At 46.8% G+C, this 23,436-nt stretch overlaps 1 protein-coding gene across 2 annotated transcripts in view; it reads right to left on the bottom strand.

The window, feature by feature from the left end:
* Positions 1-7,794: 7,794 nt before the first annotated feature.
* Positions 7,795-23,436, bottom strand: part of dnaaf6 (dynein axonemal assembly factor 6) — a 67,419-nt gene continuing 51,777 nt past the window's right edge. Inside the window, exon 7 of one of the 2 annotated variants that reach the window (XM_067977572.1) lies at positions 7,795-8,070. In XM_067977572.1, coding sequence (XP_067833673.1) covers positions 7,941-8,070 — 130 coding nt within the window. In that variant the 3' untranslated portion in view covers positions 7,795-7,940. The remainder of the gene's footprint in view (positions 8,071-23,436) is intronic. The other variant, XM_067977573.1, reaches the window with a different exon arrangement.

The following is a 23,436-nucleotide window of genomic DNA, read 5'->3' as shown; positions in this document are numbered from 1 at the left end:
ACCCCAGAGGGCTGTGGAGGCTCAGTCATTGAGTACATTCAAAACAGAGATCGATAGATTTCTAGATATTAAAGGCATCAAGGGATATGGGGATAGTGCAGGAAAATGGCGTTGAGGTAGAAGATTAGCCATGATCTGATTGAATGGCGGAGCAGGCTTGAGGGGCCGGATGGCCTACTCCTGCTCCTATTTCGTATGTTCTTAGATTCTTATGAGACAGATAGAGAGAGAGAGACAAGGAGAAAGAGAGAGAGAGACAGAGACAGAGACAGAGAGACAGACAGAGAGAACGAGAGAGACATAGAGAGAGAGACAGCAAGAGACAGACAGTGAGAGAGACAGTGAGAGAGAGAGACAAAGAGAGAGTGAGGCAACGAGGGAGAGAGCAGAGAGAGAGACACACAGAAAGAGGGAGAGAGAGGGAGAGAGAGGGACAAAGAGTAAGACAGAGTGAGAACGGATGAATCATAGAATCATAGAAAATTTACGGCACAAGAGGATGCCATTCGGCCCATCGTGTCCGCGCTGGCTGAGAAAAGAGCCACCCAGCCTAATCCCACTTTCCAGCACTTGGTCCGTAGCCCTGCAGGTCACGGCTCTTCAGGTGCACATCCAGGTATTTTTTAAATGAGTTGAGGGTTCCTGCCTCTACCACCCTCTCAGGCAGTGAGTTCCAGACCCCCACCACCCTCTGGGTGAAAACACTTTTCCTCAGCTCCCCTCTAATCCTTCTACCAATCACTTTAAATCTATGCCCCCTGGTCACTGACCCCTCTGCTAAGGGAAATAGGTCCTTCTTACCCACTCTATCTCGGCCCCTCAAAATTTTGTACACCTCAATCAAATCACCCCTCAGCCTCCACTGTTCCAAGGAAAACAACCCCAGCCTATCCAATCTTTCCTCATAGTTAAAATTTCTCCAGTCCTGGCAACATCCTCGTAAATCTCCTCTGCACCCTCTCTCGTGCAATTACATCCTTCCTGTAATGTGGTGACCAGAACTGTGCACAGTACTCAAGCTGTGGCCTAACTAATGTTTTATACAGTTCTAGCATAACCTCCCTGTTCTTATATTCTGTGCCTCGGCTAATAAAGGAAAGCATTCCATATGCCTTTTTAACCATCTGTCCTGCTACCTTCAGGGATCTGTGGACATGCACTCCAAGATCCCTCACTTCCTCTACACCTCTCAGTATCCTCCCATATATCGTGTATTCCCGTGCCTTGTTTGCTCTCCCCAAATGCATTACCTCACACTTCTCCGGATTGAACTCCATTTGCCACTTTTCTGCCCATCTGACCAGTCCATTGATATCTTCCTGCAGTCTACAGCTTTCCTCCTCACTATCAACCACACGGCCTATCTTTGTATCATCCGCAAATTTCTTAATCATGCCTCTGATGTTAATGTATACCACAAAAAGCAAAGGACCTAGTACAAAGCCCTGCGGCACCCCACTGGAAACAGCCTTCCAGTCGCAAAAACACCCGTCCACCATTACCTGGATGAAGTAACGGAGAGGGTTGATGAGGGTAGTGTGGTTGATGTTGTGTATATGGACTTTCAAAAGGCATTTGATAAAGTCCCACATAATAGACTTGTTCGCAAAATTAAAGCCCGTGGGATTAAAGGGACAGTGGCAGTGTGGATGCAAAATTGGCTAAAGGACAGAAAGCAGAGAGTGGTGGTGAACGGTTGTTTTTCAGACAGGAGGGAAGTATACAGTGGTGTTCCCCAGGGGTCAGTATTAGGACCACTGCTCTTTTTGATATATATTAATGAACTGGACTTGAATATACAGGGTATAATTTCAAATTTGCAGATAACACAAAATTCATCTGGGGGTGTATGTACACAATTTTTTTGGATTCTAAGGGAATCAAGGGATATGGGGATCAGGCGGGAAAGTGGAGTTGAGGTAGGAGATCAGCCATGATCTTATTGAATGGCGGAGCAGGCTCGAGGGGCCCTATGGCCTACTCCCCCTCCTATTTCTTATGTTCTTATGTTCAAATCTTTGAAGGTGGCCGGACAAGTTGAGAAGGCTGTTAAAAAAAGCATATGGGATCTTGGGCTTTATTAATGGAGGCATAGAGTACAAAAGCAAGGAAGTTATACTAAACCTTTCTAAAACACTGGTTAGGCCTCAGCTGGAGTATTGTGTTCAATTCTGGGCACCACACTTTAGGAAGGATGTGAAGGCCTTCGAGAGGGTGCAGAAGAGATTTACTAGAATGGTACCAGGGATGGGGGACTTCAGTTATGTGGATAGACTGGAGATAGACTGGGATTGTTCTCCTTAGAGGAAAAAATATTAAGGGGAGATTTGATGGAGGTGTTCAAAATCATGAACGTTTTTGATAGAGTAAATAAGGAGAAACTATTTCCAGTGGCAGAAGAGTCGGTAACCAGAGGACACAGATTTAAGGTGATCGGTAAAAGAACCGGAGGGGAGATGAGGAAACATTTTTTTACCCAGCGAGTTGTTATGATCTGGAATTCGCTGCCTGAAAGCAGATTCAATAATAACTTTCAAAAGGGAATTGGATAAATACTTGAAGGGAAAAAGTATACAGGGCAACGGGGAAAGAGCAGGAGAATGGGACTAATTGGATAGCTCTTTCAAAGAGCTAACATAGGCACGATGGGCCGAATGGTCTCTTTCTGTGCTGTAACATACTATGATACTATGTGCTAAAATGCAAGAGGACATTAATAAACTTGCAGAATGGGCGAGTAATTAGCAAATTAATTTCAATATAGGTAATTGTGAGGTGGTGTATTTTGGTAGGCGGAATAAGGAGGCCACATACTGCTGGATAATAAGAGTCTAAACAGGATAGAGGAGCAAAGGGATCTTGGGATACAGATACACAAATCACTAAAAGTAGCAACGCAGGTTAATAAGGCCATAAAAAAGGCAAATCAAACGCTAGGGTTTATTTCTAGAGAGATAGAATTGAAATGCAGAGAAGTTATGTTAAACTTGTATTGAACCTTGGTTAGACCACACTTGGAGTACTGTGAACAGTTCTGGTCTCCATATTATAAATAGGATATTTGGAGAAGGTGAAAAAGATTCACAAGGATGATACCAGAACTGAGAGGATATACTTATCAGGAAAGACTGAACAGGCTGGGACTCTCTTCTCTAGAAAAGAGAAGGCTGAGGGGTGACCTGATCGAGATCTTTAAGATAATAATAGGGTTTGATAGGGTAGAAAACATATCCACGTGTGACAGAGTCCAAAACTAGAGGTCATCAATATCAGATGGTCAATAATAACTCCAATAGGGAATTCAGGAGAAACCTCTTTACCCAAAGAGTGATAAGACTGTGGAATGCACTACCACAAGGAATAGTTGAGACAAATAAAGGGAAGTTTAGATAAACACACGAGGGAGAAAGGAATAGAAGGGTATGCAGATAGGGTTAGATGATATAGGGTGGGAGGAGGCTCGTGTGGAGCATGAACACGTCATAGACCAGTTGGGCCGAATGGCCTGTTTCTGTGCTGTAGACTCGATAAAGCTGGGGTTGTTCTCCTTAGATCAAAGAAGGTTAAGGGAAGATTTGATAGAAGTGTTCAAAATCATGAAGGGATTTGATAGAATAAATAAGGAGCAAATAAGGAGTGGCAGAAGGGTCAGTAACCAGAGGACACAGATTTAAGATAATTGACAAATGAACCAGAGACGACATGAGGAAAAAAAAAATACGCAGCGAGTTGTTATGATCTGGAATTCACTGCCTGAAAGCAGATTCAATAATAACTTTCAAAAGGGAATTGGATAAATATCTGAAGGGAAAAAATGTGCAGGGCCATGGGGAAAGAGCAGGGACTAATTCAATTGCTCTTTCAAAGAGTCGGTACAGGCACAATGGGCCAAATGGCCTCCTTCTGTGCTGTATCATTCTATGATTCTGTGATCCAGAAACCAAAAATACATGTATTTCAAAAGGGAAGGCCATGCTTGACCAACCATATTGAATTCTTTGAAGAAGTAATAGTAACAGAAAGAGTAGACAGGGGTAATGCAGTGGAGGTTCCTGCTCCTGATCACTATCCAGTGACCCCCTGGACTTTCAAAAGGCCTTTGATAAGGTACCGCATAGTAAGCGCATGACTAAGGTCAGAGTGTGTGGAGTCAGGGGACAAGTAGCAGAATGGATAGCAAACTGGCTACAAAACAGAAAACAGAGAGTAAGGGTTAAAAGTGGATACTCAGACTGGCGGAAGGTGGGAAGTGGTGTTCCACAAGGATAGGTGCTGGGACCACTGTTCTCCATTTACAAAATGATTAGGATATGGGAATCAGAAGTACAATATCAAAATTTGTGGACGACACCAAAATGTCGGGGCGGGGGGTAGTTAATACTGAGAAAGACTGTGACAAAATACAGGAACACGTTAATAAACTGGTAGAATGGGCATGTAATTGGCAAATGAATTTCAACGTAGATATGTAATAGTGAGGTGGTGCATTTTGGTAGGAAAAATAAGGACACCACATACTCCTTAAGAGAGGATGTGGATAAGATTCTAAATGGGGTAGAGGAGCAAAGGGATCTCAGGATACAGATGCACAAATCACTGAAAGTAGCGACGTAGGTTAATAAGGCCATAAAAACGTGCAAACAAAGCACTGGGGTTGAGGCGAATAACATTGGTGCATTTAAGGGAAGCTAGATAAGTACATGATGGAATAGAAGGATATCCTGATAGGGTGAGATGCAGTAGGGTGGGAAGAGGCTAGTGTGGAGCATAAAGACCAGCATAGACCACTTGGGCCGAATGGCCTGTTTCTGTGCTGTTTCCGTCTATGTAATTTCATGCAACTTGTTGGTGGGCAGAGGATGGTAATTGAAGAGGGGTGCACAGGGGCTGTTGTACTTCCTCTGGGGTGTTGTTAGGTTGTGTGACAAGGGGCAGGTAATGTGTGCTGCATTTCCCCTGTTGTATCAGCCTGTCACTCCCTCTGCAAGGCCTTGTGGCAGGCTGTCGCTATGGGAATCCGTATGGGTCCTAACTATGTCTGGACTTTTTGAGGGATATGTGGAACATTCTTTGTTCCAATCCCACTCAGGTCCCCTCCCTCACCTCTTTTTCTGGTGCATTGATGACTGTATCGGTGATGTTTCCTGCTCTCACCCCGAACTGGAAAATTTCCACCCTTCCCTCGCCATCACATGGTCCATCTCCGACTCTTCCCTTCCCTTCCTCGACTTCTCTATCTCCATTTCTGGGGATAGGCTGTCAACCAATATCTACTATAAGCCCACCGACTCCCACAGCTACCTTGATTACACTTCCTCCCACCCCGCTTCCTGTAAGGACTCTATTCCCTTCTCCCAGTTTCTCTGCTTTCGTCGCATCTGTTCTGACGATGCCACCTTCCACACCAGTGCTTCCGATATCTCTTCCTTGTTCCTCAACCGAGGATTCCCCTCCACTGTAGTTGACAGGGCCCTCGACCGAGTCCGTCCTATTTCCCGCATTTCTACCCTCACCCTTTCCTTCCCTCCCAGAACCATGATAGGGTCCCCCTTGTCCTCACCTTCCACCCCACCAACCTCCACATTCAACGGATCATCCTCCACCATTTCCACCACCTCCAGCGATCCCACCACCAAATACATCTTCCCCACCCCTCCCAGCATTCCGAAGGGACCGCTCCCTCTGTGACACCCTGGTCCACTCTTCCATCACCCCCAACACCGGCTCTCCTCCCCAAGGCACCTTCCCGTGCGAGCGCAGGAGATGCAACACCTGCCCCTTCACCTCCTCCCTTCCCACTGTCCAGGGCCCCAAACACTCCTTCCAGGTGAAACAGCGATTTACTTGTATTTCTTTCAATTTACTATACTGTATTCGCTGCTCACAATGCGGTCTCCTCTACACTGGGGAGACCAAATGCAGATTGGGTGATCACTTTGCTGAACACCTCCACTCTGTCCACAGGTGTGACCCTGACCTGCCGGTCACTCGCCATTTTAATTCCCCGTCCCAGTTCCACTCTGACCTCGGCCTCTTACACTGATCTAATGAAGCTCGAGGAACAGCACCTCATCTTTCGATAAGGCACTTTACAACCTTCCAGACTCAACATTGATTTCAATAACTTCAGATATTAACCCCTGCTCCCATGTTTCTGCTGTTGCCATTTACAGCTCCTCTAGACCCATCTTTTGTTCCTTCACCTGTCCCATTCCCACCCTCCTTGCCTCGCACCATCATCCCTTTTATCATTTAATCACTCCTGCCCTTCACCCTATCACAGACCTTCCCTTTTGTTCTTTCCTCCCCTCTCCCCCTCCCCCTGGCTCTGTATTTGCTTAAAACCTGTTTAATCTTCAACTTCTTCCAGTTCTGACGAAAGGTCTTCGACCTGAAACGTTAACTCTGTTTCTTTCTGCACAGATGCTGCCTCACTTGCTGAGTGTTTCCAGCATTTTCTGCCTTTATTAGCAGGTAACGTGTGCTCCATTTGCCATGTTCTTTCAGCCTGTCACTCCCTCTGTTGGGCCGTGTGGCAGGGTTAGCAAGAGAAGACTTGTGCTGACCTCCAGTTACTGGGTTTAGGCTGCTTGGTTATTTCCCAGTTTGAGGCTGAAGCCATACATCACACACTTGGATTCCCGTTTTTAAATGAATTTTGTGTTGGCCCAGCCGGGGTCAGCATCAAGCAGGCATGGGTGAAAAAGCACTGTGAGATGCAGAGTAAAGGTGCCTCTAGGTGCCCAAACAATGGCCTCAGCCCCAAACTCACAACACCACACCCTCCTTATTAAGTAGAATGAGCCTATATTATCTGGAGTTTTTAAGAATGAGAGGTGATCTCATTGAAAGATATAAAATTCTTAGAGGGCTTGACAGGATATTTGCTGAGAGGCTGTTTCCCCTGGCTGGAGAGTCTAGAATTATGGGTCACAGCCTCAGGATAAGGGGTCGGCCATTTAAGACTGAGATGAGGAGGAATTTCTTCACTCAGAGGGTTGTGAATCTTTGGAATTCTCTACCCCAGAGGGCTGTGGATGTTCAGTCATTGAATATATTCAAGACTGAGATCGATAGATTTTTGGACTGTAGGGGAATCAAGAGATATGGGGATCGGGCAGGAACTTGGAGTTGAGGTTGAAGATCAGCCATGATCTGATTGAATGGCGGAGCAGGCTCCTATTTTTTATGTTCTTATCTTCTCCCAGTCTGACTGCTTTTTATTTATCACAACAACCCATCCTGTGAGCTTGCAAATTGGTGCTGAACTAGGCAGAGTTTTGTACTACGGACCCATGTCCCCTGGGACCTGGACTACATGCATTTCACACTGGACAAATACATCCGTCATACATACATAAATACATACATCTCGTCAGTCTGGCTGCAAATGCAGTTCCGTGAGCTGAAACGCCAACCCACTGCGACACCCAAATTATTTTAATATCAATCAAAAACCCAGCAGTATTGTCGCTATCAGCATTTATCAAAATATTCTGCGTCTTCCCAAAGCAACAGACAAAACAATGACAACAAAAAACTGGTGTTAATCCTGCAATGGAACATCAGTGTAAGAAATCCAGACCTACTCAGGACATCAAGAGAAGGATGAGATGACAATGAATGCGGAAGGTCTCACTCATTAAAACCTTGAGGATTACTCTCAAAATAAACCAAACCATGACCCAAAGTTCATCAGCTTAAATATCCTACGCTCTGTGTATGAAATTCTAAGTGTGTTTTTTTGTAAACAGGTTATGATTTTGTTGCACAGAGCTAAGATTCTACAGGTGGTAAATTAGCTCCTTTAATCCATTTTGATTTACATGAAACTGCCACTTTAAGAAAGAAATACCAAATGCAGACAGTAGTCCTGAGAGTTATTCACTCGTACAGAGCATCATCCGTTCCACCGCGATGTCCTAGTCCTCATTAATTTGTCAGGCAAAGTTAATGAAGTCAAACTCTCTCTTCATAGTTAGGGTGACTTCCAGTGTTTGAGTGTCGGTGATGAACTGAGCCTTTCCGTTCTTACTGTCTACTGGATGGGGCAGATGCAATCCCAGTTTACTGCAAAAAAAAGGAAATTCAGGAAGATGGGGTTCCACAGGGCTCAGTACTAGGTCCCTTGTTTTTTGTGGTATATATCAATGATTTAGACTTATCATAGAATCATAGAAAGGTTACAACATGGAAGGAGGCCATTCGGCCCATCGGCTCTGTGTTGGCTCTATGTAAGAGCAATCCAGCTAGTCCCACTCCCCCGCCCTTTCCCCGTAGCCCTGCAAATATTTTTTCCTTTCAAGTACTTATCCAGTTCCCTTTTGAAGGCCATGATTGAATCTGCCTCCACCACCCCCTCGGGCAGTGCATTCCAGATCATAACCACTCTCTGTGGGGATCCCCTCCCCTGCGAGTATTGATCAATTTAAATATGCAAAGAAGGGACCAGCACCTTTCGCAAAGTGCATGAAAAACTAGCTGGAGCAGGTGCCGTGCAAACTCTGATTAGTTTGTTACAGTTCTCCTGCCGCCCTCAAAGGAGCGGCTGGAGCCGGTGGGGAGCGAGCGCTTCTCCCGGGCCCACAGTGTCACCGCCGCCGAATTCCTCCGCTCACCTCCCAAGACTTACTGGAGATCCAACGGGCCCAAATCTGATACCCGATGTCAGGCAATCTGTCCATCACGCGCCCCCACTCCCTGATCGCCCCGATCTCCCGATCCCCCCACTCCCCGACCCCCCAGTCCCTGATCTTCCAAAATTCCCACTCCCCGATCTCCAGAACCCCCCACTACTCCCACTCCCCGATCTCCCGATCCCCCCACTCCCCGATCCCCCCACTCCCCGATCCCCCAAACCCCCAACTCCCCCGAGCCCCCCACTCCCCGATCTCCCGAACCCCCCACTCCCCGATCCCCCCACTCCCCGATCCCCCAAACCCCCCACTCCCCCGAGCCCCCCACTCCCCGAGCCCCCCACTCCCCGATCCCCCAAACCCCCCACTCCCCCGAGCCCCCCACTCCCTGATCTCCCAAACCCCCCACTCCCCGATCCCCCAAACCCCCCACTCCCCGATCCCCCAAACCCCCCACTCCCCCGATCCCCCCACTCCCCCGATCCCCCCACTCCCCCGATCCCCCCACTCCCCGATCCCCCAAACCCCCCACTCCTTAAATGTCCATGTGTATTACAGTTTTATAAACCTGCAGTCGGTGTATATTTAAAACTGTAATACACAGACTGCAGGTTTATAAAACTGTAATACACAGACTGCAGGTTTATAAAACTGTAATACACAGACTGCAGGTTTATAAAACTGTAATACACAGACTGCAGGTTTATAAAACTGTAATACACAGACTGCAGGTTTATAAAACTGTAATACACAGACTGCAGGTTTATAAAACTGTAATACACAGACTGCAGGTTTATAAAACTGTAATACACAGACTGCAGGTTTATAAAACTGTAATATGCAGACTATAGGTTTATAGAATTGTAATAAACAGACTGCAGGGGCTCAATTTTCAAACGGAGTCGCGAAGGTGGCGGGGGGTCAATTTGAGGTCATTAGTACGGGTTTCCCGAAAGTCCTTACGATTTTCACGTAAGGATGTCTTTTTTTTTGTCGGTTTCCCGTTCGACTGACCGGCTGATTGATAGGCTGGTCTCAGTCGGATGGGAGACCAGCCAGGGAGAGGATGTTTCCAGGTAAGTCTGTGTTTGCATTGATGGGGGGGGGAGGGGAGCACAGGGGGGCATGGGTGGGCATGGGTGGGTAAGGGCTATAGGAGGGCAAGGGGGTCACGAGTCATGGGGGATGGGGGATCAGGGGTCATCGAGGAGGTCCGTGATCGTTGAGGGGGTCGGGGGTTGGAGGTGGAGGATTGGGGTTGGGGGATCGGAGGTCCGTGCAGGTAGGCTTGTTGGGCCTGGGGGAAGCAGTCTTGCTCCTCTGGGCCCACAAGCTGTGCCTTTCTAGGCTCCTACCTGTTTGTCTCGGGCCTTCTCACCTCCTTTCATGAGGCGTAAAACAGAAGGCCGGGAATCCCGGCCCCCAGGGGTGGAAATCGGGAATTTGTTAAAAATGGAGGCCTGAAGCATCCTTGAAAGGTTTTAAGGCCCAACCCGCCTCCTGGGAGTGGGTTGGCTGCCCGCCCCTCATCCCGCCCCCGTGAAAACCAGAAATGGGAGGGTTGGAGACGGGTCTGAAATGGTGGCAATTTTCAATGCACCCCCACCCCGAACCCACCCATTTTGTACTTTTAAAATCGAGCCCTAGGTTTATGGAACTGTAATAAACAGACTGCAGGTTTATAAATCAGTAATACACAGGCGGTAGGCTTATAAATCAGTAATAAACAGACTGCAGGTTTATAAATCAGTAATAAACAGACAGAAGGTTTATAAATCAGTAATAAACAGACAGAAGGTTTATAAATCAGTAATAAACAGACAGAAGGTTTATAAATCAGTAATAAACAGACAGAAGGTTTATAAATCAGTAATAAACAGACAGAAGGTTTATAAATCAGTAATAAACAGACAGAAGGTTTATAAATCAGTAATAAACAGACAGAAGGTTTATAAATCAGTAATAAACAGACAGAAGGTTTATAAATCAGTAATAAACAGACTGCAGGTTTATAAATCAGTAATACACAGACAGAAGGTTTATAAATCAGTAATAAACAGACAGAAGGTTTATAAATCAGTAATAAACAGACAGGTTTATAAATCAGTAATAAACAGACAGAAGGTTTATAAATCAGTAATAAACAGACTGCAGGTTTATAAATCAGTAATACACAGACAGAAGGTTTATAAATCAGTAATAAACAGACAGAAGGTTTATAAATCAGTAATAAACAGACTGCAGGTTTATAAATCAGTAATACACAGACAGAAGGTTTATAAATCAGTAATAAACAGACAGAAGGTTTATAAATCAGTAATAAACAGACAGAAGGTTTATAAATCAGTAATAAACAGACAGAAGGTTTATAAATCAGTAATAAACAGACAGAAGGTTTATAAATCAGTAATAAACAGACAGGTGGTTTATAAATCAGTAATAAACAGACAGAAGGTTTATAAATCAGTAATAAACAGACAGACGGTTTATAAATCAGTAATAAACAGACAGGTGGTTTATAAATCAGTAATAAACGGACAGAAGGTTTATAAATCAGTAATAAACAGACAGGTGGTTTATAAATCAGTAATAAACAGACAGAAGTTTTATAAATCAGTAATAAACAGACAGAAGGTTTATAAATCAGTAATAAACAGACAGAAGGTTTATAAATCAGTAATACACAGACAGAAGGTTTATAAATCAGTAATAAACAGAGAGAAGGTTTATAAATCAGTAATAAACAGACAGGTGGTTTATAAATCAGTAATAAACAGACAGAAGTTTTATAAATCAGTAATAAACAGACAGAAGGTTTATACATCAGTAATAAACAGACAGGTGGTTTATAAATCAGTAATAAACAGACAGAAGGTTTATAAATCAGTAATAAACAGACAGAAGGTTTATAAATCAGTAATAAACGGACAGAAGGTTTATAAATCAGTAATAAACAGACAGAAGGTTTATAAATCAGTAATAAACGGACAGAAGGTTTATAAATCAGTAATAAACGGACAGAAGGTTTATAAATCAGTAATAAACGGACAGAAGGTTTATAAATCAGAAATAAACAGACAGAAGGTTTATAAATCAGAAATAAACAGACAGAAGGTTTATAAATCAGTAATAAACAGACAGAAGGTTTATAAATCAGTAATAAACGGACAGAAGGTTTATAAATCAGTAATAAACAGACAGAAGGTTTATAAATCAGTAATAAACAGACAGAAGGTTTATAAATCAGTAATAAATGGACAGAAGGTTTATAAATCAGTAATAAACAGACAGAAGGTTTATAAATCAGTAATAAACGGACAGAAGGTTTATAAATCAGTAATAAACAGACAGGTGGTTTATAAATCAGTAATAAATGGACAGAAGGTTTATAAATCAGTAATAAACAGACAGAAGGTTTATAAATCAGTAATAAACGGACAGAAGGTTTATAAATCAGTAATAAACGGACAGAAGGTTTATAAATCAGTAATAAACGGACAGAAGGTTTATAAATCAGTAATAAACAGACAGAAGGTTTATAAATCAGTAATAAATGGACAGGTGGTTTATAAATCAGTAATAAACAGACAGAAGGTTTATAAATCAGTAATAAACAGACAGAAGGTTTATAAATCAGTAATAAACAGACAGAAGGTTTATAAATCAGTAATATATGGACAGAAGGTTTATAAATCAGTAATAAACGGACAGAAGGTTTATAAATCAGTAATAAACGGACAGAAGGTTTATAAATCAGAAATAAACGGACAGAAGGTTTATAAATCAGTAATAAACGGACAGAAGCTTTATAAATCAGAAATAAACGGACAGAAGGTTTAGAAATCAGTAATAAACGGACAGAAGGTTTATAAATCAGAAATAAACAGACAGAAGGTTTATAAATCAGTAATAAACGGACAGAAGGTTTATAAATCAGAAATAAACAGACAGAAGGTTTATAAATCAGAAATAAACAGACAGAAGGTTTATAAATCAGAAATAAACAGACAGGTGGTTTATAAATCTGTAATAAACAGCCAGGTGGTTTATAATTCTGTAATAAACAGCCAGGTGGCTTATAAATCAGTAATAAACAGACAGGTGGTTTATAAATCTATAATACATGGACTAGGTTGGTAAAACTGTACTACACAACTGTAAACAACTGTAGTACACGGACTGTGGCCCTGATATTAGAATGGAGGCAGGGTGGCAGCGGGGCGGGGGGGGAGGTGAATGGGCCTGCGGGAAACCTGACCAATAAAAAATGTCCACTCTCCACACGATTGCGATTCAATTGGCGCCACTTAACATGGCTTCCGGGTTTGCCGTCTGAAAGCTGCGCAGTGGGCGGACTGCGCACCCGCATCACAGGCTGTCAACTGGAGGAGCTCTCTTTAAAGGGGCAGTCCTCCAATGGCTGCTCCTGGAGCAAACACCCACACACCATAATGGAGCAGCACGGGGGCAAGGCTGCTCCCAGATTCAGTGATGCCTCACTCCAGGTGCTACTGGACGGGGTGAGGAGGAAGAGGGATCTGTTTTACCCCGCGGACGGGAGGAAGTGGCCTGCTCTGCCAACAAGGCGGCCTGGTTCGAGGTGGCAGAGGAGGTCACCAGCAGCAACATCTCCCGCACCTGGATCCAGTGCAGGAATGACCTAACTCGGTCAGCCAAAGTGAGTACACTTACTCATTCTCCTACATTTTGTCCCCACGCCCAACTCATTCTGCACTGCCAAGACAACTCGATCACATCACTCCTCACATCCGAGTAAGTTCAGGCTTATCCTCAGCTTACCAGCACTTCCTCAGGCCCTTCCTCACCTCCCCATTACTCACCCCACCACTACCACTCAACCCAATCCTCATCCAATGTCACGGCTCTGTCTCATACTCACCCTCTGATGCATCTCTTTCACGGTCAGCCTCACTCAAACCAATGCATTCATCGGTTGGCCACTTCACCATCACTCACTCACGCGTCTGTACTTTCTCCCCTTCTAGGAGAAGAGAGCCCAGAATGCAGAGAGAGGGCGAGGACCGGAGTGGGGGGGCGGGGGGAGGGTGGTGGGTGCAACAAGTCGTCGTCCTCACAGACACGGAGCAGGAGGCGCTGGAACTGAGCCGAACCCTCGAGTGTCTGTCCATCAGGGACGCCGAGACCGGCAACCCACAAACATCTGGTGACACAATTTAACATTCATCACACACAACATGAAATAATGTTAACATGCCTTGCCATCTTCAACACCTCAGTATGCTCATTGTAACATGACACATCTGTGATGATGCTTAATATTGCCTTCTGTTCTCTTACAGGGCCTTCAGCGACCTGGTGAGCACGAGCAGACACTGGTGGCAGGGGCAGGTGTGGAGAGTCCGTGTCGATGGGAGCACTCCTCTCCAGGCTCTGCTCAGCTAGACACAGATGCGGAACCCCGGGGGGCCATCCTTTAAAAGGAGAATGATCGAGGGACAGCAGCACATTTGCGAGGTGCTGGAACAGGTGCCACGCGCAGTCTCCACAATAAGCGCAGAGGATGGAGGAGTCCAACTCCTGCATGAGTGGAATGGTGGTACAGGTACGGGAGGGAATCTCTGAGATACTGTCATGGTAAGTGCGGGAATGCCTGCAATGGAGAGAAGGCTAGCCTCCGTTAAGCTTCACGCATGCCTCACAAATGAGTCCATTCAGGCCCTGACAATGGCCGTATGGACTCAGGGTGAACTACATTCTGCCGCCTTAAACAGGTAGTTAGAAACTTTACAACTGGCCTTCCAAGACATCACACATATCCTCCAAACTGTTCTCCAGCAGGGTGGTAGGAGTGATGTGGGTCTGGGCCAGGGGAGGGATGATGGCGAAAGAGGACATGGAAGTGGGGACGCCACTCAAAGTGCCCCCCACATCTCACCCGTTGCCCCCCTCTCAACCAGTACCCGCAATGCTGCCTCCTCTCCAGGTGGCCGAGTCTGCTCCTGCACAGGTGCAGGTGGAGCAGTCTTTGGAGGGGCCCTCACGGGCTCCAAAACCCAGAGGGCATAGGCCCAAAGCATCTAAGCAGTCAGGGCATGAACAAGAGCAACCTGCTACTATTTCTGCTGCAGCCACAGGAGATGCACCACATAGAAGTCGTTGGAAGAGAAAGGCGAAGGTTTTGTGAGCACGAAAGGTATGCACAAGGATGTTTGAAAGACTCTCATGTTTTTCATTTATATTTAGTTTTTGTTAAAGTGTCATTAAATTTTATGATTGTCATCAGTGCTGCCACGTCTTGCCCACTCTTGCCTGACTTTTGTGATAGGGCCCTTTCATGAGGTTCACCATGAACGCCCACACTTCATGCTACTACACATACACTCACTACAGTGGGTGTATCTGTAGTTACAGGACTGTTTTGTGCAGGGAGGGGTGGGGGCTGGTGTGGGCGCTGCTCTTTCCAAGTGGTGTGAGGACTGGACTCTTCACACTTTCTGATGTTTGGAGAACCGTTCACATATCAGTGACTCCCTGGCCTCACGAGCAACCAGGTGAGCCACTGCTCTGCCCATGGGTTCCTCCTCCTCCATGTGGGTGGCAGATGTGGATGAGGCCTCAAGCGGTGCCCCTCCCTGTTGTTGCCCTCAGTGCTCTTGTGCAGGTGCCTGTGGTGCAGCACTGTGTTGTGGAGGTGCAAGTGACAGAAATGCACACCTTGCTTGGTGAGGCTGGTGATGTTGCTCATCCTCGGATGTTTTTTAAAATTCATTCATGGGATGTGGGCGTCGCTGGCGAGGCCGGCATTTATTGCCCATCCCTAATTGCCCTTGAGAAGGTGGTGGTGAGCCGCCTTCTTGAACCGCAGGTGGTGTTGTATCCATGTGCCTGCTGCTCTTGTCCTTCTAGGTGGTAGAGGTCGCGGGTTTGTGAGGTGCTGTCGAAGAAGCCTTGGCGAGTTGCTGCAGTGCATCCTGTGGATGGTACACACTGCAGCCACTGTGCACCGGTGGTGAAGGGAGTGAATATTTAGGGTGGTGGATGGGGTGCCAATCAAGCGGGCTGCTTTATCTTGGATGGTGTCGAGCTTCTTGAGTGTTGTTGGAGCTGCACTCATCCAGGCAAGTGGAGAGTGTTCCATCACACTCCTGACTTGTGCCTTGTGGATGGTGGAAAGGTTTTAGGGAGTCAGGAGGTGAGTCACTCACCGCAGAATACCCAGCCTCTGACCTGCTCTCGTAGCCACAGTATTTATATGGCTGGTCCAGTTAAGTTTCGGTCAATGGTGACCCCCAGGATGTTGATGGTGGGGGATTCGGCGATGGTAATGCCATTGAATGTCAAGGGGAGGTGGTTAGACTCTCTCTTGTTGGAGATGGTCATTGCCTGGCACTTATTTGGCGCGAATGTCGTGGTGAATACAGCCATGATGCCTCCCATCCTGATGGTGTGATTTTGAGGGGGTCCGAAAAGTTGTTAAATATGTGTGAACAGAAGAATTGTGAGTGGAAAGTAAGAATTTTCAGTGAAAACACAAAGATCTCGCAGCCAAAAGTTGGTGTGAAAGAACTGAGTGGCCTGCAGCAATAAGTGACCTTTACTCCCCATCTGTGAAACAAGCATTTCAATGTCCCACTGGCTGCCGGCTGAAACACCTCCGGGAGAACATGCAGTGTTGCCCACAGCACAGGAAACATGCTGAGGATATTTCAAAATCGGATCCCTGCCTTAATATGGACAAAATTAACTACAGGGTACGGTAGCATAGTGGTTATGTTACTAGACTAATAATCCAGAGGCCCGGTCTAATAATCCGGAGTCATGCATTCAAATCTCTGCCACGGCAGCTGAGAAATTTAAATTCAATTAAATAAAATCTGGAATTAAAGAAAAACTAGTATCAACAATGGTGGCCATTAAAAACCCATCTGGTTCATTAATCCCCTTGAGGGAAGGAAACCTGCCGTCCTTACCCGGTCTGGCCTATATGTGACTCCAGACCCACAGCAATGTGGTTGATTCCTAACTGCCCTGTGAAATGGCCGAGCAAGCCACTCAGTTGTAAAATCCTGCTACAGACAGTCACAATAAAAATAATACCGGACAGACCACCCTGCATCAGACCATTAGGCACCAGACACGACAAAGGCAAACCAAGCCCAGTCGACCCTGCAAAGTCCTCCTCACTGGGGACTTGTGCCAAAATTGGGAGAACTGTCCCACAGACTAGTCAAGCAACAGCCTGACAGAATCAAACCTTTCAGTCAAGAGTCCCAGACTCGTCCAGCACCATCCCTGGCTATGTCCTGACAGACCGACCAGAGGTGGCAGCACAGTGATATACAGTCAGGACGGAGAAGCCCTGAAAATCCTCAACATTGACTCTGGACCCCATGAAATCTCATGGCATCAGATCAAACATGTGCAAGGAAGCCTCCTCCCGCCCTCCCTCAGCTGATGAATCAGTCCTCCTCCATGTTGAGCACCACTGAGGGTAGCAAGGGCACAGAATGTACTCTGGGTGGGGGACTTCAATGTCCATCACCAAGTGTGGCTCGGTAGCACCACTACAGACCGAGTTGGCTGAGTCCTGAAGGACATAGCTGCCAGACTGGGCCTGCGGCAGGTGGTGAGCGAGCCTCGTCCTCACTAATCCACATGTCGCAGACGCATCTGTCCATGACAGTATTGGTAGGAGTGACCATCGCACAGTCCTCGTGGAGACGAAGTTCTGTCTGAGGGCATCATCCAACGTGGTGTGTGGCACTACCACCAAGCTAAATGGGATAGATTCAGAACAGCTCAAAACTGGGCATCCATGAGGCGCTGTGGGCCATCAGCAGCGGAATTGTATTCTAGCACAATCTGCAACCTCATGGCCCAGCATATTTCTCACTCTACCATCAACAAGCCAGGGGATCAACCCTGGCTCAATGAGGAGTGTAGAAGAGCATGCCAGGAGCAGCACCAGGCGTACCTAAAAATGAGGTGCCAACCTGGTGAAATTACAACACAGGACTACGTGCGTGCTAAACAGCAGAAGCAACATGCTATAGACAGAGCTAAGCAATTCTACAACCAACAGATCAGATGAAAGCTCTGCAGTCCTGCCACATCCGGCGGTGGACAATTAAACAACTAACAGGAGGAGGAGGCTCCGCGAACATCCCCATCCTCAATGATGGCAAAGTCCAGCACGTGAGTGCAAAAGGCTGATGCGTTTGCAACCACCTTCAGCCAGAAGTGCCGAGTGGATGATCCATCTCGGCCTCCTCCTGATATCCTCACTATCACAGAAGCAAGTCTTCAGCCAATTCGATTCACTCCACGTGATATCAAGAAGCAGCTTAGTGCACTGGATACAGTAAAGGCTTTGGGCCCTGACAACATCCTGGCTGTAGTGCTAAAGACTTCTGCTCCAGAACTAGCTACGCCTCTATCCAAGCTGTTCCAGTACAGCTACAACACTGGCATCTACCCGACAATGTGGAAAATTGTCCAGGCATGTCCTGTCCACAAAAAGCAGGACAAATCCAATCCGGCCAATTACCAGCCCCATCAGTCCACTCTCAATCATCAGCAAAGTGATGGAAGGTGTCGTCGACAGTGCTATCAAGCGGCACTTACTCACCAATAACCTGCTCACCGATGCTCAGTTTGGGTTCCGCCAGGACCACTCGGCTCCAGACCTCATTACAGCCTTGGTCCAAACATGGACAAAAAAGCTGAATTCCAGAGGTGAGGTGAGAGTGATCTGCCCTTGATATCAAGGCAGCATTTGACCGAGTGTGGCACCAAGGAGCCCTAGTAAAATTGAAGACAATGGGAATCAGGGGGAAAACTCTCCAGTGGCTGGAGTCATACCTAGCACAAAGGAAGATGGTAGTGGTTGTTGGAGGCCAATCATCTCAGCCCCAGGACATTGCTGCAGGAGTTCCTCAAGGCAGTGTCCTAGGCCCAACCATTTTCAGCTGCTTCATCAATGACCTTCCCACCATCATAAAGGTCAGAAATGGGGATGTTCGCTGATGATTGCACAGTGGCCAATTCCATTTGCAACCCTTCAGATAATGAAGCATTCCGAGCCCTCATGCAGCAAGACCTGGACAACATCCAGTCTTGAGCTGATAAGTGGCAAGTAACATTCGCGCCAGACAAGTGCCAGGCAATGACCATCTCCAACAAGAGAGAGTCTAACCACCTCCCCTTGACATTCAACGGCATTACCATCACCGAATCCCCCATCATCAACATCCTGGGGGTCACCATTGACCAGAAACTTAACTGACCAGCCATATAAATACTGTGGCTACAAGAGCAGGTCAGAGGCTGGGTATTCTGCGGCGAGTGACTCACCTCCTGACTCCCCAAAGCCTTTCCACCATCTACAAGGCACAAGTCAGGAGTGTGATGGAACACTCTCCACTTGCCTGGATGAGTGCAGCTCCAACAACACTCAAGCAGCTTGACACCATCCAGGACAAAGCAGCCCACTTGACTGGCATCCCATCCACCACCCTAAACATTCACTCCCTTCACCACCGGCACACAGTGGCTGCAGTGTGTACCATCCACAGGATGCACTGCAGCAACTCGCCAAGGCTTCTTCGACAGCACCTCCCAAACCCGCGACCTCTACCACCTAGAAGGACAAGAGCAGCAGGCACATGGGAACAACACCACCTGCACGTTCCCCTCCAAGTCACACACCATCCCGACTTGGAAATATATCGCCGTTCCATCATCGTCGCTGGGTCAAAATCCTGGAACTCCCTTCCTAACAGCACTGTGGGAGAACCTTCACCACATGGACTAAAGCGGTTCAAGGCGGCGGCTCATCACCACCTTCTCAAGGGCAATTAGGGATGGGCAATAAATGCTGGCCTCGCCAGTGACGCCCACATTCCATGAACGAATAAAAAACTTTAAGCATAAAGTACTTAAGCATAAAGAATAAAGTACTTTAAGCATCTAAGTAAGTGTCATAAGTATCATCCCGCTGGCTTTAATTGCCGGTGGGACTTCTGCATTCAGGAAATGCTCGCGCACCCAGACGCGTCAGTGGGGAACCTGGAAGTCTGCGGGTTGGAGCCAGGTTCTGAACCTGCTCCAGATTTCCATGATTTTCGGAGCCCCCTGCCCCCACGCACCCGCTACTTCCCTGCAAAATTGTGCCCTGTACATTTTTCAAACAGTAATACAAAGATTTTTGGTTTATAAAACTGGAATACATGGACAGCAGGTTTATTAAACTGTAATAAACAGACTGCATGTTTATAAAACTGTAATACACAGTTTGTAGGTTTATAAAACTAATAAACAGATGGCAGGTTTATGAAACTGTAATATACAGACTGTAGGTTTATAAAACTAATAAACACACGGAAGGTTTATAAAACTGTAATACACAGACTGTAGGTTTAAAAAAGTGTAACACACAAACTGTAGTCTTATGAAACCGTAATACACAGACTAGGTTTATAAAACTGTAATACACATTCAGTAGGTTTGTAAATCCATAATAAACAGACTGCAGGTTTATAAAACTAATACAAAGACTGTGGCCCTGATATTAGAATGGAGGCGGGATGGCAGTGGGGGGGGGGGGCGGGGGGTGAATGGGCTCGTGGGTAACCCGACCAATAAAAAATGTCCGTTACCAATGCAATCGCAATTCAGTTGGTGCCGCTTAACATGGCATGCGGGTTTGCCGTCCGAACGCTGTTGTGTGGTGGTGTGTGTCAGCTTCACCTCTGACTTCTGAGCGGTTCAAATCGCTCCCACTCCCTGGGTTCTAGACCTTGGACTTATTTGGGGGTTGTGACAAAGTGCAGCAGACAACTGGTTTTGGTGCAAGAACTTTGACCTTTATTCAAGAGAGGAAATACAACACAACAATCTTAACACTCTAATAAAATGGGGAACACTTCGGTACACGCGAGGGAAATTACAGTGGAAAGATGCCTCACCCCTCCCAATCCCACTTTACCAGCTAAGTTGGACTCTAAAGGACCAGAGATAATGCTCACCAAACGAATCCTTGACAATAATTCACCCAGAGGTAAGTCAGAAATAGATTGTAGAGTGGAAACTTTGCGGATCTTCGGTTTTCTCCCGAGTTGGTTTTCTTTGGTCGCGGTGGCCAATATTACCCGGTTGGTTGGTGGTAATATTCGGTTGGTTGTTTCGTAAGGCCCTTGTTGCCATGAGGTGTTTGATGGTCGCTGGGGCTGTTGCTCTGGTTTCTTCTTGTGTGTCGGCCTGCTTCTAGAGCTGCTGACCTTCCCTGTCGAACTGCTTTCCTGTTGCCCCCTCGCCTTGTTGAACTGTCGTCTCCCGAGCTGTCGAACTCCTAGCTGAACTGAACTGCTTTGCACTTGCAGGTCTGGCTGACCGGTTCTCTCATGTAGGGTCCGTTGGTTTTGCTGGAAGCTGCTCTACTTCCAGAGACAGGCAGAACAAGAGAAGCAGAACACCAGAGCCAGCAAGTCAGAGAGAGAGAGAGAGAGAGGTTTCGAGTTTGAACTTCTATATCCCTCTCTTACAATGGTCTTCATCACTTAAAAAAAAAAGGCACTTCATGTCTGTTTAAACAGTTCTTACAAAGTCCTTAAGAATCTTTGATGGCTTTTGATGGTCCCTCATCATGTTGCAATTGCTTCTCCCGATGGATTATTGTTAATTCCGATTTGCTGATCACCTGGTATACAGGCTCCCTTTTGTACCCAACATCCTAGGTGTTGATCAGTTTTGCTTTAAAACAAAGACATGGCCCCACCATGTCTGGAGCAGTTGCCTCTTTCAATGGCCGACTGCCTTTTGAATTAGTGCTGAGTGTTGACCACCTGCTGTAGGTTTTGCATTAAAACAGAGACATGTCTGAAGCAGTAATTCTCCCACATTCCACTGTGTGTGTTGTTGATTCGTCTGGTGACCTCTCACCTATCCTTCCATCTTAGGATTTTAGTCAATGACCATACTCAGGGAAAAGGTGAATTCCCAGAATTCTTACAGTCGCCCCTATGAGGAAGCGAGTCCCTTAAAGGACGTGGATTCCTCGAAAAGTACTTTTCCCTGGTTGATGCTTCCTGGTGCCGCGCGTGTGTGAGTCGGCCCAATATTTCATCACCCTGAAATGGTTAGAACAGAGTCCAAAGTCCTTTTCTTTCCTCCGAGTTTTTGGGGGATCTGTGAATTTTGAGAATCTTACACTGTGCAGCGGGTGGATTGCCCACTTGCATCACAGGCTATCAGCTGGAGGAGCTCTATTTAAAGGCCAATTGCTCCAAAGGCGTTTGCTGCAGCAAACACCCACACACCGCAATGGAGAAGCACGGGGACAGGCTGCTCCATGGTTCAATGATGCCTCACTCCAGGTGTTACTGGAAGGGGTGAGGAGGAGGAGGGATGCGTTTTACCCGGTGGACGGGAGGAAGTGGCCTGCCTCTCCCACCAAGAAGGCCTGGTTCGAGGTGGCAGAGGTGGTCACCAGCAGCAGCAACATCTCCTGCACCTGGATCCAGTGCAGGAAGTGCTTCAATGACCGAACTAGGTCAGCCAAAGTGAGTACACTTACTCATTCTCCGAAATAGTGTCTTCCACATCACCGCCCCCACCCCCCAACTCATTCTGCACTGCCAACACTACTCTATCACATCACTCCTCACACCCACTGAAAGCTCATCCTCAACTTACCTGCACTTCCTCAACACTTCCTCACCTCCCCATTACTCACCCCACCACTACCACTCAACCCAATCCTCATACAATGTCATGGCTCTGTCTCATACTCACCCTCTGATGCAACACTTTCACGGTCAGCCTCACCCAAACCAATGTGTTTATCCATTGGCCACTTCACCGTCACTCACTCACGCACCTGTTCTTTGTCCTCTTCTACCAGAAGGGAGCTCAAAATGCACGGGAGAGGGCAAGGACTGGCGTGGGGGGGTGGGGTGGTGCAACAAGTAGTGGTCCTCACAGACGCCGAGCAGGAGGCGCTGGAGCTGAGCCGAACCCTCAAGTGCCTGTCCGTTGGGGACGGCGAGACTGGCACCCCACAAATGTCTCGTGTCACAATTTTAACATTCAGCACACACAATATGAATTGATGTTAACATGCCTTGCCATCTTCAACACCTCGGTATGCTCATCGCAACATGACACATCTGTGATGATGCTTAATATTGCCTTCTGTTCTCTTACAGGGCCTTCAGCGACCGCAGTGACGGCAGAGGGCAATTCCTCTGAGGACCTACCGGCCTCTGGGGGTGCACCGTCACATCTTAGTGAGCCATTCACCAGCACAGATACTCACACCTCGGTGGGTTCTAGTACTCAATTAGTTGGGTTGGCACCTGGTGAGTCACCACACTCAAGTGAGTATAAGCAGACACCGGTGGCAGGGGCAGCTGTGGAGAGTCCGTGTCGGTGGGAGCACTCCTCTCCAGGCTCTACTCAGCTGAACGCAGATGCTGAACCCTGGGGGCCATCCTTTAAAAGGAGAACGATTGAGGGGCAGCAGCACATTTGCGAGGTGCTGGAACAGGTGCCTCACGCACTCTCCACAATCGTGCAGAGGACAGAGGAGTCCAACTCCTGCATGAGTGGAATGATGGCACAGATACGGGAGGGAATCTCTGAGATACTCTCAAAGGAACATGAGCAACTCTCAGATAGTGTCGCAGGTAACTGCGGGAATGTCTGTGCTGGAGAGAAGGCGAGCCTCCGTTGAGCTTCAAGCATGGCTCTCAAATGAGTCCATTCAGGCCCTGACAACGGCCGTTTGGACTCAGGGTGAACAACATTCTGCCGCCTTAAA

Source organism: Heptranchias perlo, unplaced genomic scaffold, assembly GCF_035084215.1.
Source record: "Heptranchias perlo isolate sHepPer1 unplaced genomic scaffold, sHepPer1.hap1 HAP1_SCAFFOLD_161, whole genome shotgun sequence".
NCBI classification, from domain to species: domain Eukaryota; kingdom Metazoa; phylum Chordata; class Chondrichthyes; order Hexanchiformes; family Hexanchidae; genus Heptranchias; species Heptranchias perlo.
Note: the sequence above shows the minus strand (reverse complement) of the source record. Positions and strands in the feature narration are given on the sequence as shown.